The 14,724-nt window shown below is 50.1% G+C and overlaps 1 protein-coding gene across 2 annotated transcripts in view; it reads left to right on the forward strand.

Moving 5' to 3' along the window:
- The window catches only part of LOC116434683 (uncharacterized), a 294,137-nt gene that overhangs the window by 203,282 nt on the left and 76,131 nt on the right, over positions 1–14,724 (forward strand). For both annotated transcript variants that reach the window (XM_076371565.1, XM_076371566.1), the window contains exon 12: positions 1,731–6,344. In XM_076371565.1, the coding sequence (XP_076227680.1) occupies positions 1,731–6,344 (4,614 nt within the window). The remainder of the gene's footprint in view (positions 1–1,730; positions 6,345–14,724) is intronic.

Raw genomic sequence — 14,724 nt, forward strand, 5'->3', positions numbered from 1 at the left:
TGCTCGCGATTGGCAGCGAATGGGTTAACCCGGCGAACAGGCGCCGAGAGGACGCTTTTCCATGGTGTTGCACGTCGAGACTCGTAACCCTCGTTCGAGACACGTTGCCGAAAGGACTCGCCACGCGGCCGAGCGGAACGCTCGTTTTGTAACGCGGTGCCGTCCGTTGCCGGGAACCTGGCGCTCGTGACGTCACGGGGGCGGAGACAGTAGACTCCCCACTGCTCGTCGCGCGACTCGATTGGCGGGCGCTCGCGCCTCGGCCAATCAGGCGCGCCCTGGAATCTGACCAGTCAGGCGAGAGCGCCAGGTTCTCTGCGACGGACGTCGCTCGCATACGCTTCGTGTTGCGAGTCCTATTTGAGAGTTCGATTGCTGAGACTGTGTGGCATCGAGAACGCCTGATACGCTGGTTAACACTGGTGTGCTCGTCTAACGAGGAACTAACACGCGCGCGCGCGCGGGAAACCGATCGAGAAGGAATCGAACCCGTTCCCTCGAGGATCGAGCGCACGATCTCCTGCGAATCGTCTCGACTCTGCTCCTACTTGCTCTGTTCTCTATGGCTGTTTCGTTTCCCTCTTCTATCGCGAGAATCGTCCGCATCTTGAGGGGCGGACGACAGTTTTGTAGATAGCGAGGATCATTTCAGAAGGTGAAAGGAACGTATAGATGTAGTACGACATTTTATATATATTTTTATATATCGAGATACATACTTACATACGTACATATATATATATAATATATATAGTATACACACACATTCACACGCGCACACGTATAGGCGAGGATCTATTGTATATGTATATTGTATATGCGGACAAATTCGAACGAGAAAGCGGACACTCTGCAAAAACGTTTTCTACGTTGGGGGCTCCTTCTCTTTGCTGCTGTCGGGTCTGGTGCTGTGACTGGTGAATGGGAAACCGATTAACACCTTTGGAAAAACACTTTAACCGCCGAAACCCCGCGTCCGTTACGATCTAACCAACCGTGCCTTGAGAGCCGTCTCACCTATGCGATGATACGTTGTTGGGTCAGCATGGCATGCCCAGGATTACCACTAACAACGGCCGTCCACACGGCCGCGTTCGAACGCCGTTTTACCATCCTGCTCGCAAAACGTGTACGCCGGCGAGCTGCCACGATTGGACCTTGGATCGTTGGGGAGGAGTTCGATTTTCGATGTAGCGCGGTCGCGAAACGAGAGTCATCTTGCATTTGGATCGTGGAAATTTAAAATTCTTAGTATTCTGTTTAACAAACCGAAACTTATACGATTTTGTTTAGTAGACGGGAAGTAGAATATTTAACACTGGGTTTACGGACGTTTACTGTTTGCATTGTTCTTGGAAGAATTGGTGTTCGTTCATTTATCTTTGCGATTTTTATCGGATAAATTGACGCGATCCGTGAACCTAGTGTCAACCCTAATCGAACCACGATGTGTCACATTTGAACTTTTTGCTTAAATTTTTTTATTGACCGAGAGTCGCACTATGATTCGTTATAGAAACCCGTGGTACGATTAGGGTTAATTCGAGCATCCGAAGATTCGATCGCGTATCCTCCAAGGTCCGCGGTCCACCGATCCAAGGTCGATCGCAGCTCGCCGGAACCCTTGGCTTGGTCTGCGCCGGAATGGTCTGGGTTCTTGTAATTAATCGCCAGGTCTCGTGAGTTAACGAAACGTACCTCGTGTGTTTGTTCTGTAACGGACGGATCAGAGCTGGGAGATGTCCGGAGGAAGCGCACGCGCAGACCCTCGCATGCAGGAAGGAGCCCCCGGCAGGTCGGGGACAATCGTTCATCGGGGATTCCGGGACAAGACGCCGTCCCCGGAACAACCGGCCGCCACAATCAGGGCGCAGCCCGCGCGTCTAACGAACGGAGACAGAGTCCTTCCGGTCCCCTGCTGCCAAGCTTAGGCGGGATACCGCCGGACGCCGGCTACGAGGAGGTCAGCTTCGTCTCCGCGCGTCGGGCTGACCGTTCCCCGTCGTATCCGCTCGCCGAGCCGAGACCGGCGAGAAGCGAGCAAGAGCAGCTGGACGTTTCGTTCGAGGAGGACAGGTACAAGAAGAAACCGTCCGGGATCCTGAAGACCTCCACGGCGTACGGCGCGGCGACCGAGCAACCCGCGAAGCCTCCGACGACCGGATACGCGACCGACACGTGGCCGTCGCAGAAAACCGTTCAGTGGACCACGAAGAAAGAGCGAGACGACTGGGACTCGAACATCGACGAGAGCAAAGTGATCAAAGAGTTCTCCTACCAGTACATCAGACCGAAGGAAGAGCTGGAATCCAAAGAGCAGGAGATGCCGGAGTCGATGAACCTGGTGCAGTGCAGGATCAGGTCCTTCGAGCTGAGCATGGACGGCTCGCACGGCTCCACGCCGGTGAAGGAGGTGCTGGCGATGCAGGAGCCGCTGAAGGTGTCGCCGCTGCAGACGACGGAGGCCCACGTGTCCAGGCTGGACTCGGCGAAGAAGCCGTCGCCCTGCATCCGCAGCTTCGCGCTGGGCGAGCAGGAGTCGCAGGAGGCCAGGCTGATCAGAGGCGTGAAGGACGGGCACGCGAAGCAGCCGTCCACGGACAGCAACAAGTCGGTGAAGGACCTGCTCGCCGACTTCGAGAGGAAGTCGCAGCAGGTGCAGAGGCAGGAGTACAACAGGCGGCAGGAGGTGAAGCACCGGGGCGTCTTCAGCGACTCGGAGGCGCTGCTGTACGACACCGGCAGCGACCTGGATCAGAGGGACAAGAGCGAGGAGGCTAGGGACGAGGCGATGAACGAGCTGGAGCGGCTGGCGCCGGAGCTCGACGAGGACAGCTTCTACACGGACACCGTGAAGAAGAAAGACTCGTTCAGACGGAAGCGGCCGTCTTCCAGGGAGAGCATCGAGGAGGCGATCCCCCAGGAGGACCTGGACATGAACCCGAGCTGCACTAGATTGAGCGTCACCGAGTCCCTGTTAACTCACGGCGACCAGTTCTCCGGGGAAAGCGGGACGCCTAGTCCCACGATGAAGCAAGAGGAGCTGTGCCCGGAGGAGCATTACCTGCCGATGTCGCCGCGGAAGGCCATCCTGGACCCGAACTGCGACGACCGGCCCAACCCGAAGATGATGGAGAGCCTGTTCGCGAACCTGGCGCACGAGGAGAGCTCCTACGTGGAGATGGCGCAGAACGGGATCGCCAGGTCGCTGCTGGCGCCTGATGAGGACAACAGGAAGCTGGACTCGGGAGACTACTCCACGCTGGACACGCCCCACTACGAGTTCGTGTGCGTGTCCGACAGCAAGATGGAGCCGGTCTACATGGAGGTCAGCCAGCTGTCGGAGAAGGAGGAGGATAGCGGCAAGGTGTCGCCGAAGAAGAGGACATCTCACGACGAGCAAGTTCACTCGAGGACTGATCTACCGGACATACTGTCCGCCTTGAAAACCGACAGCTCGGATGCCGATGACGAGTCTTCGAAGGACCTGGACTCCATAGACGCGCCCAGGCACCCTAGATTCAGCTTGTCGGACACCTTCAGGCCAGCCTCTTACTACCTGGGCGCCAGTCGAGGAACCATGATCGCCGAGCTGCACGACTCGTCGGACAGCGAGCTGGTGTCCCCGCCGCCCATCCCCACGTCCCCGCCTCCTCTTGACGACCTGGACTCGCTGGACATGCAGGACTCGCTGGAGATTAAGAAAGTGTCGCCGCAGGTCGCGGTGACCAGGGACAACGGCTCCAGCAGGGACTCCCCGAAGTCCTGGAACAAGCCCATGGGGCAGGTGGAGACGCACAGGAGCCCGTCCAGGTTCTCGGACGCGACGATCAGCTCGACCTTCAGGGACAGCCGGATTTCACTGGAGAGCGCGTCGGGAAGCGACTCGGTGGACCTCAGGACGCCGGAGGAGGAGGCCAGGCATAGGCAGCTGAAGACCAGACCGGTCAGCGAGGTGTGCGAGGTTCTGGACAGCCTGGACGAGCTGGAGTCGCTGGGAAGTCGCTTCGATGGAGCTAGCATCGATCTGGACCAGTACCTGGAGGAGCTGCAGGCACGGGACGCTTTCAACGTCGACTTGTACGCGAAGGATCTGAGCTACAACAGCATCTACGGGTTCAACGAGAACATGATGGTGGTGGACAAGCTGCAGAAGACCACCTGCCACGACCTAGCCAGGCGCGTGAATCTGGGTCTGTCCGGGCTCGAGCAGTCGCTGCGCTACGACGCCGGCAAGATGGGCTCGGCCAGCAGCCTGCCGTCCATGAGAGTCTGCGACGTTGTCCCTCCGTCCCATCAGCACTCGCAGTCGTTCACCGGCGACGCGCATTACGAGAACATCGTGAGCTTCTCGCCGCTGAGGTGCTCCCCCGCGATACGCTCCGATAACGAGCAGACTCGCGACTCGCACAGACTGCGCAGGAGCTCGCAGAACAACCTCCTGTCGGCGTCGCACAGCAGAGACTCCAGCTACTCGATGGCTTCCGGCGTGGCTTCGGTGTCCACGTCGATGGCTTGCCAGCGACCCGCCAGCGCGCAGTCCTCGATGCACTCGCCCACGGGGTCGACCGGTCTGGGCGGCCACGCGGGCAACCTGCTGGCGAACGTGCTGCGCACCGCCAGCCCGTACTCCGAGCAGCGGTTCCAGAGTCACTCCCGGTCAGCCAGCCAGGACTCGGCCCGCTACTCGATGATATCGAACCACAGGTCCTCTTCCAGCCAAGACTCCAGTCACTATCCCAGCTCGTCCACGGTGAAGGCCAGTCCGACGCCTCAGTCCTACCTGCCCGGCGAGGTGGCTCGTCCTCAGAGCGAGCAGTCCGGCGCTCCTTACTACTACTCCGACCTCCAGGCGAGCGTCAGCCAGTCGGAGGCTGAGGCGTCGAAGCCCATCGGACACACGTCGCGGCTGCCGCAGCTGAACAATCAGAGGGACGACGCGTCCGCGCTGAACAAGCGCAACGACATCGGCCGCATAGTGAACCCCATCGCCAGGCAGATGCCCAGGCAGATCCAGGTGGAGGACATCGACGAAGCCAGGCGCATCGCGGCCGAGCTGAGGAAGACCACCTGCCAGCTGCTGGGCGACAACAAGGCGGACCTGGTGGACAAGAAGAACTTCTACGAAGCCGACACTCTGAGGCGGGTCAAGTCCACGGACCCGCTGCCCGACATCTCCACCGCGGAGATCAACACCAGGAACCTCTACCCCCATGGACTAAGAGACAAATCGAACGACCAGAACAATCGCGAGATATTCGAGCTGATCCAAGTGGCGCAGACCTCGCACCGCAGGTCGAGATCATTAGAGGGCCTGCTGGACGACGTTGGTCTGCAGAATCTAGTGGAGCAACGGAACCGAAGCAACAGGACGCTGACCAGCGCGCAAACGAGTCAAGCGGAGGAGACGCCGAGGAACATAGTCGACGGGACCATGGTCTCCACGTCGGACGACCACTTCGCCGTGGAGGATCCCTGGGAGCAGGACTCGCTCTGGAGGGAGAGCCTGCGCAGAGTCAGCCTGAGGAACGCCAGGTCCCTAGACAACCTGGACAGCCCCAGAAGACCATCGGGATCATCGACGGACTCGAAAGGCAGGAACAAGATCACCCGAGGAGCGACCTACGTGAACGACAGCGTGATTCTCCGCCGGGAGAACTGCCTGGAGGACTGCGAGCGGCCGCGAGTGAAGCGGCGCGGGAACAAGGAGCAATCCGGCGCGATGGACGATTTATCGTACGAGAGCCTGTCGATGGACAGGATCCACGCGGGCGGGTACGTGTGGGACGCGCGCAACGAGGCGTACCGGAAGGCCACGTCCGCGGAGGCGAATCATTTTTTAGAGGATGGCAACCTTCCCCCGATTCGGCTGATCTCGGAGGTGGAGACGGAGGAGTCCGCGGCCACTGGCGCGACGACAGCCGAGGCCGAGACGGCCGCCAGCGCCACGTCCGCGGGCCCGTTCGAGCTAGATCGAGAGAAGCTACGCCAGTGGGACCTGTTGTCGAGCGCCTGCTTGCTCCAGGAACAGCAGCGCGGCTCGATGGCGGACTCGGGGCGAGGGTTGCCACCAATCCTACCGGCGGAACGGCCTGGAGGCGTTCCCGATCCACGGAGCAGCGGTCGCGCGGCGATTGGCATAGGCATCGCCGCAGGGACGACCGGGATCTCGGGCATGCCGGACTCACGGGAGTCGAAGGCGACAGAGACGGAGGCGACGACACCGACGATCGCGACACAGTCGATGATGATTGGCCAGCAGGAGCCGGCGGCCGCCATCGCGGACGCGATGGTTAAGAGGCAGGAGCTGAACGAGACCAAGGAGGCTTGTAACAGGGCTACAGGTGAGTGGCTCCTCAAGACCGGTGGTGTGTTCAGGAACTGACTGGCCGTGTTCCAAACCGTCGACTGGCCGACTCTGTGCGACACGACGCTCATCGGTGGTTTACCGATCGATGGACTCCCACTTCTAGCACTACCAAATGTACCTGCGCTCGAATTAAGAACCGGTGGCCTGTATAGCGTTCCGCCACGCACACCCGCCACGATACCTGCATTCTTTCGGAACCTGCCGCCGATCACGGGGCATCGTCACGCGTGAGAACGCGGTGCTCGGTACCGCCGAGCTCCGTCCGTCTGCTCGATGGAACGAATATCGGTGCGGCTTTCGTTATTGTAGAGACGCGCGAGCAGCGACGAACGCGGTTCGTTCCCGTGGTTCTTGCCTTTCCATCTTTCCGTTGCATCTTCGGTGAACTACTTGCGTTCACTCTTCGACCGGCTCAGTCTATATTGTTGATCTTCGCGAGGTTTTACAAGCAGGTTCACCCTTTGCACTCGGAAGCTTTCGAAATATTCAAAATATTCAGATTACATTCTTTAAAATCGTAATGGAGATACATCGATTAACCCCTTGCTGTACGATTTACTTCTGTCATTGATTTATTGAAATAAAATTATAGGCGTATTCTATATCAATCTTTACTACGGAGTGTAACAATTTTAATAGTAGAATTTAATTTGAATTCGAAAGGTTCGAGCAAACTTTAAATTATTAGAAGGCAAGGGGTTAAGGAGCAAAGCTGCTTCGAATATCTCGCGTATCAATGGCCGGTGCTTGGTTGAATATTATTCTAAGTTCGCTATGGTGACCGACAGTAGCCTCTCAAGTGCAAAGGGTTCATCCGAGCAAGTTCATTCGGGCGATCGAAGTTCGTTGCGTCGTTCCAGAAGAATGCAGCCGTGGATTCTTAGTTTGTAGAAGAGACCGCGTTCCAACTTGCATTTCCACCGTCGCCCCGCGCTCACGAGTATCTCCGAACACTTACGATCGGCCCGCATTCTCGGTTCACACCGGTCTCGCGACGGTTGCTACTCGAGATCGTTCGAAAACAGCGTCGACCTAATTAGTGCGAGTTGGAACACGGCCTGACGAATGAGAGTGGTTCGCGCGAGAGGGCTGACGCGTGTGCGAGTGACTCTCGTTAGAGCCTATTGTGTGAAAGGGAAGCTTCGCCGCGCGATCGAACGGACACGGTCGCGGCTCTGCGGCCTTACGAGATCCCTCGCGATCGCGGCTCGAACAGAGACGCTGACCCTTAACCCTTAGCAGTCGAGTCGGACTCGACATTCTATCTTATTGCAACCTCTACCTGTTTTAATCATTTATTCTATATTTATTTGTTAACCTTTGCACTCCGAATTTCTGTTCAGTAGATCTACCAAGCAAACTGACATTTTCAAATGTTTCCATAGTAACTCCAAGAATTCAGAGATTACAATACTCATGATTCAATTCGCGTATTACTAAATCAGTTTCCTCAGTAATTTTGCAAAGCAACTGTCATGTCTAACTACTGGATTCTTTTAAGTTTGAAATAAATATTTACTTTTTACTATGAATTCCAGTGCGGAGTTTACGTAGAATAAGATCCGATAATATTCCCTCGAATCCAAAGGTAAAGATACTGAGAAAATATCTGAAAATTGTGTCCATAAATATACTACCGTATTTTGTGACTTGAAATATCTGTAGCAATTCCATTCTCTTCAAGCGAAACATGTAACAGTTGCAGCGTCTGTCGATAGCGAACGTTTTAATAGAACACGTTAGTAAAACATCATTCGACTGTTAAGGGTTTAAACCGAATAAGCGGATGAAACCTTAGCAACTCGCATTGATAAGGATCGAGCAGAGCCGCGAACGATCCGAAACGTTCGAACTGTTGCGAAGGTAGCACGCATGCTTGCGACTCTTGCGATTTCTTTCGCTATTGTTCTTCGTCATTGTCCACGACACTCGTCGCAAGGAACGAGCAATGACAAGTGTGTCGAGCTACGCGTGCCTGTCTAACACTAACCCTTTGCCTTATTCGTTCCGAGGATGCCGCTGGAAAACAGGGACAGAATAGAAAATAAGATAATAATAGGAACAGTTCGATAATCATCGACGAAGCATTCTCATTGCGAAAGCAATTGCGAATTAAAGAAAGCATCCGTTAAATCCAGTTCGAAATGTCGAGCACTCGGCGGTCTCGCTGTTATAAGGTGAAGGGTTACACGATCCGACGAGTTCGCGGAATAATATAAGCACCTATTCGATAAAATAGGCTAAATCGGGTTTCGGCTGGGAAATATCGAGATGTCCACCGTCTCGTGTCTTTCTCTGACGTTAGGGTTAACGTTTCACTGTGTATATAGCATACCAATAGAGTAATCAATAATTTTCCACTGAACAATTTGCATATTGACAATCTAGTGCGTAAGCGCGACTGAAAGATCGACGAATAGAGAGAAAGATATACATATATATTATATATATATATATACATACACACATACAACATTCGAATGTGTTCTTTTACCCAAGAATTATTCCCGATACTTTGTACACCTTCGATCTCTAAGGATTATCATTATCGCGAAAATTGCGGGGCAATTAACGCGAAGATTTCTTCGTTTTCGAATTTCCGCCGGATTCTAGATAACCGAACGAAATTCGCGATTCCGCCAGCGTCCGCGCTGGAGCACGATGATTTCATACTCGACGAGATAGGAGTGATTTCCATCTTTCTGTCGGATAACTCGGAATTTATTCGACGCCGCGTCGCCGAAATTACCGACGTTTCACCGAGGGTTATCGCGGATCAGCGCGGCCGATTTACGTCTTCCGCGCGACGAGCGGCTACGTTGGCCGCGGTCGATCCAGATTTCGACGGGGATTGCTCATTGTCGGCCGAGGAAACGTTTCAGGGGCGGTTGTTATCGGGGAAAGCCGAGGGAATTATTGGGAAATGATTATTGTTCAAGGTACAAGCGGAGAAATAGTTATTTTTGAAGGGAGAAGTGAGAGAATGGTTGTTATCGGCGAGAAACCGGTTGGAAATGGTTATTATCAGGAAAATATCTGCAAAAGGGTTAGAATAAAGTTGTTATTGTAGGAAAGTTGACGGAACTTTTAGGAAATCGTCGTTATCAAGAGAATCTGAGGAAAGATTTAACCCTTTGCGGACGAGAGGTTTCGACATGAAATTTTCGTATTTGAAGAGTAAGTCGCGACCGAATGATTTAGTTACTCAAACTTTTTTTATATTAATCAAACAGTTGATAGGTAATTCAGTTTCATCTGCTTCTGTATATTTCAAGAAATCTTCCTCCGCAAAGGGTTAAAGGAGGGTTGTTAGGGGAAAATCTGGGAAAATAGTTAAGAAATGGTCAAAAAGTGATCATTATTAAAGAAAAAGTTAATAAACGGTTAGAAGGCTGTTGTTATAAGGCAAATTGAGGAAACAAAATATGGTTACTACCTCGAAAATTTCAGTTAAAATAGGGTTATTACCAGAGTAACGAAGAAACCGATGAAAAAGAATAATTATCAGTGTGATATCTAAAATATCATCATTATCAAAGAAAGAAGGTTAAAGGGCGGTTGTTTAGAAGGAAAATTGAGGAAACAGTTAGAGTATGGTTATCGCCGTAAAAACTCCGAGGAAACGGTTATAAAGACGGTTATTACTGGAGTAAAATCCGAGAAAACGGTTATCGCCGTTGGAAAAAAGGTGAGGAAACGGTTACGATTAGTAAAAGAAAGCTGAAGGATAGTCAGAAGGTAGTCGCGTTAAAAAAAAGAAGCCGACGGGACGGTTAGAAAATGGTCGCCGTCGCGGGAGAAGCTGAGAAAACGATTATTATCCGAGGAAAAGCTGAGAAAGCGAATCGTGCGTCGCACGCTTTCTCCGGGACAGCTTCGGCGAGATATTGTTACAGGCGCCGCGGAAGAGGATACCTGCAGCCCGCCGGATTTCCCGTGAGTAATTTCATCTCTTAATTTAAGAGCGAATCGAATCCCAGGCGCGGACGAGAGGCGCCGGATTAGCTGGCCGGCGTTCGCGAAGATCGCCGACGAGGATCCTGCGAACACCCCGAGGATTTAATCCTAGCTTCGATCGATATCCTCGAGTTTATCCGTTACAGCACGCGAGAAACGGAACGGCGTCTTGGTTATCTACACATTTTCTATAAGAAACTATTTTTAAGGGACACGTGGTCACAGTGGTATACCTTACAAACCAGTGAAAAAAGAACCAATGTGAAAATACATAAGAATACCAAAAGCCTGAATACAACTTAATACTTTTAAAAATCAGTACAGTTCAACAAAATAAAATCGAAATTTCCTTGACCTGGAACGTATTAACTCTTTGCACTCGACAGGCGACTGTCAGTCACCACTTGATTTGGTGCAGCAAAACAATGAAGTTGAATATTTAGTATTTTAAATGAAACTTTGTATTGTTATTGAATTATTATTAAATCAGTTTCGAGCAATGTCGTCTGTATCTCAGAAAATGTTGAATATTTCTAGTGAAAAACTTTCGAGCGCAAAGGGTTAACTATTCGCATGAAAACCCATAGGAGACAGTCGTTCCGCCATGTTAGAATGCCACCGATCCGACTAACTCCGAATTTACGCGTTCCTCGCCAAGTGACCGACATACATGTTTACGCGCGCGCGCGCGGATATCGTTTGAACGATTCTGCTGGCCGGCGATCGAAAACAAACAAGCGAGATTCCCGCGCGTGGAGGAAGTTTGGATAACGGTCGTTCAACGTTCGTTCGCTGACCTATCGAGAGAAAGGGGGTGGGAGAGAGTGCCGGCGCAGGAGAGGGAGAAGAGGACAGACAGAAAGAGAGGAGTACCTTTCAGGACAGTGGTGCTTCAACCCTTCGAACCACCACTCACGAAATTGCACATTGTAATGTACACTGTTCCACTACTTGGATATTTGAAGAATAGTTAACTGTGGAATTTAGTGAAATTTCTTAATAAAATCAAAAAACGGAGCGTGTACTCGAACGCAGGACGAATGCACGTAGGGTAGATTTTAATGAAAGATCAAAGCGAAGCAAAGAAGAATTACATGAATTAATTGGTCCTCGCCGCCACAAATGTTTCCATCGCATCGAAATAAAAATGGTTCGAAACGTATGAAAAAGTAAGAACATATAGTAACCTATATATTTCCCTCTTTCGTGATGTACAAATTACACAACGGTGGCGCGCATATATGCGTGTTAAAAGTACCGATGTAATCGACGCTCGCGTTTTCGGTAGCTGAAATTTATCCGGGCGTTCGATGCGTTAAGAATTATAGTACTCATTATAGTACTCAAATGAAGCTATTTATTTTCAAAATCGTTTCGAATATTCAATGCTTCGAAGATATCAGTAATTGCTGAACAAAAATATCGAAACCAGTGACTTTTACTGGTACGCTAGTTCTAGTGTTAAAATATATTACATAACAGTATGATATCTGAGTTCTTCTATGTATAGTGATATAAGTTGACCTCAGTGAAAATTGCCATCCGCACAACATGTAACCATCGACGCTCGCGTTTTCGGTAGCTGAAATTTAGCCGGGCGTTCGACGCGTTAAGAACCACTGTTTTAGGAAGATCCACGTTTCTCTCTTCCCCCGTGCGGCCGCGAGGCCTCTCCCTCTCGCTTTCTTAATAAGTGCGTTCACCTTCGGGACGGACAACCGAAACCGCGGGGATCAAAGTGGACGCGGCCGCATTCTCGTCCGTCGGAGGCGAGAAAACGGACAACGGGAGATGAAGGAGGAGGAGGGGGAGGGTCACGTCGACCGGGATCCGGAGAACGAGTTCAGAAACCGGGGAGAGAAGGTCGCCGCGCGAGGAGAGGCGAGAAAGGTGGAGAAACGAGCGCGCAACGTTTCAGAGCAAAACTATCGCGAATTGCCCTTGGGAGAATTTTTCATGGGTGCCGCTTTGAGAGTGACTGTGCGATCGATTACGATCGGGGATAGTCGCTGTGATTAGTTGTTCGAATGGTTATTGGAATAGTTTATGGAATTGTTTGTATCTTTCGTGGATCGATGCTGATTTGGGAGTGATGAGTTTGAGGTTTTGGGATTTGCTATGGTTTACTGGGATAGATTTTTTGCGGGTGCTGCTTTGGGAGTGATAGTCACTTTGTCAATGCTATAGGATAGTTGCTGTGAGTAGTTGCTATGATTAGTTATTAGGGTAGTCTATTTTTCTGCGAATGAACACTGTTTCGAGAGTGACAATTAGCTTGACGATGCTTTGGAATTACTATAGTTAGTTACTGGAAAGGTTGCTGTTATTACAGTTACTGTGATTAGCTGCAGGAATGAACGCTATAATTAGCTGTACCAATAGTCTCTATAATTTGTTCCAAATGGTCAGTCCATTAGTGACAATATATTTAACAATACTCTCAGAGATATTTACTCTCAAAGTATCCACTAATGAACGATTCTTCCACTGGCAACACGCGATAGCTCTACTTTCAACCGAACGCATACTCGAAGAATCCATACGACCGTACCATATCAACGTCTGCACGGATAAATCGGGATAAATTCAATTAAATCCACTAAATAATCAGCTGGCCTCCGACCTGCCAGCGCGACCCCTATTTTCAACGTGGCTTCAATTTGAAAATCGTTCCTCCATCTCTACGATCACTTCCAAGGATCAACTAAAAATTCCCTTCTCTCTATACACTAGACAACAAAGGAATCAACAATAAAGTATTGAAACCATGAAAATGCTGAATCGAATTGAATTAAACCAATCTAAACTAATCAGATTTATACAATACCTTATACAGTACAATACATCTTACGTTGTAATTGCTGAATTAGATTTAAATTAGATCTAATCTAAACGATCTTCGCTACAATGATTGCCAATAACGGTTTACCAACTCCTACAAGCGCTACCAGTGCAAAACTAAATTATTCACGCGCATTTCTGCGTCAAAAATAGCTAATCTATTAAACACCAATTTACTTCGCGATGAAACGTTCACAATTTCAACAATCAAATTAACCTTTCTCGAAGATTTTGATATACTTAACGCTAAAACTATCAAACGAGTCAAAATGACCCATGATTCCTTCAGTTTGAAATTATCAAAAAGATAACAAATATCTGAGAAATCATTAAATTGACTCAGCTATACGTAAACTGAATTATAAATCAATTAAAGTCTCCACAGATGCACTCTCGAATTTTCCGCAGACAAATTTCGAAAAGTCAATTAACTCGATAGTTTCAGCGTTAAAAAACGGTTAACCTCATAACACAGTATTCGAATTAGTCCTTTGCGCGTCCGGAGTATCCAATAACGTTGTTTTCGTTGCGATAGAAAATCATTACGCGACTTCTAATAGCAGCGGTCACGTGACACCGTTTTAAATAACACGGAACCAATTAACCTTGTTATCCCGCGGTTGACTATAGTATAGTCTCCCGCTCGGACGCGACGTACGTGTAATAAATAACGATTTCTTCTAAACCGACTTGCCAGCTGGAAACGGTCGTTCGTCGGAGACCTTTTCGAATCGCGATCTACGCGACCGGGCGGCTGGCATTTGATCGCGCGCACCAATGGCGACCGCGACGCCATAAATGCGGCCGGTCGTAACGCGACTAAGCGCGTTACCGCGGTCGTTGTACGTTGCACTTTGTCGCGAGTTCAACAGCACGGACAATCGATGGACGAGACACGCGTCGTCGGTCGGCGAGCGCAGTTTCTTTTCGACGCGGACCGCGGATAAAGCGACCGTGAACAATGCGCGAGTTCCGTGCGGCACGCGAAATTAATGTTCCGAGGACTCTACGACTTTTCGCCGATCTGATACTGAAAGGTATTCGGAGAATGGTTACGCGTTTCTATGGAACATTTCGATGTTCGATCGATCGGTATTCGCTTGAAATCTAGGGAATTCTTAAATTAGTTTATTTATGAAGTTAATATATCAAAGAACTCTACGATTTTTCGTCGATTCGGTTCTGAAAGGTATTTGGAGAATGGTTACGCGTTTCTATGGAACATTTCAATGGATTTATCGTTATTTGCCTGAAATCTATGGAATTTTTGAATTAGTTTGTTTATGAAGTTAATATATCAAAGAACTCTACGATTTTTCGTCGATTTGGTTCTGAAAGGTATTTGGAGAATGGTTACGCGTTTCTATGGAACATTTCAATGGATTTATCGTTATTTGCCTGAAATCTATGGAATTTTTGAATTAGTTTGTTTATGAAGTTAATATATCAAAGAACTCTATGATTTTTCGTAAGGTATTCGGAGAATGGTTACGCATTTCCATGGAACATTTCGATGGATTGATCGTTATTTGCCTGAAATCCATGGAATTTTTAAT

Source organism: Nomia melanderi, chromosome 10 (genome assembly GCF_051020985.1).
Source record: "Nomia melanderi isolate GNS246 chromosome 10, iyNomMela1, whole genome shotgun sequence".
Lineage (NCBI taxonomy): Eukaryota > Metazoa > Arthropoda > Insecta > Hymenoptera > Halictidae > Nomia > Nomia melanderi.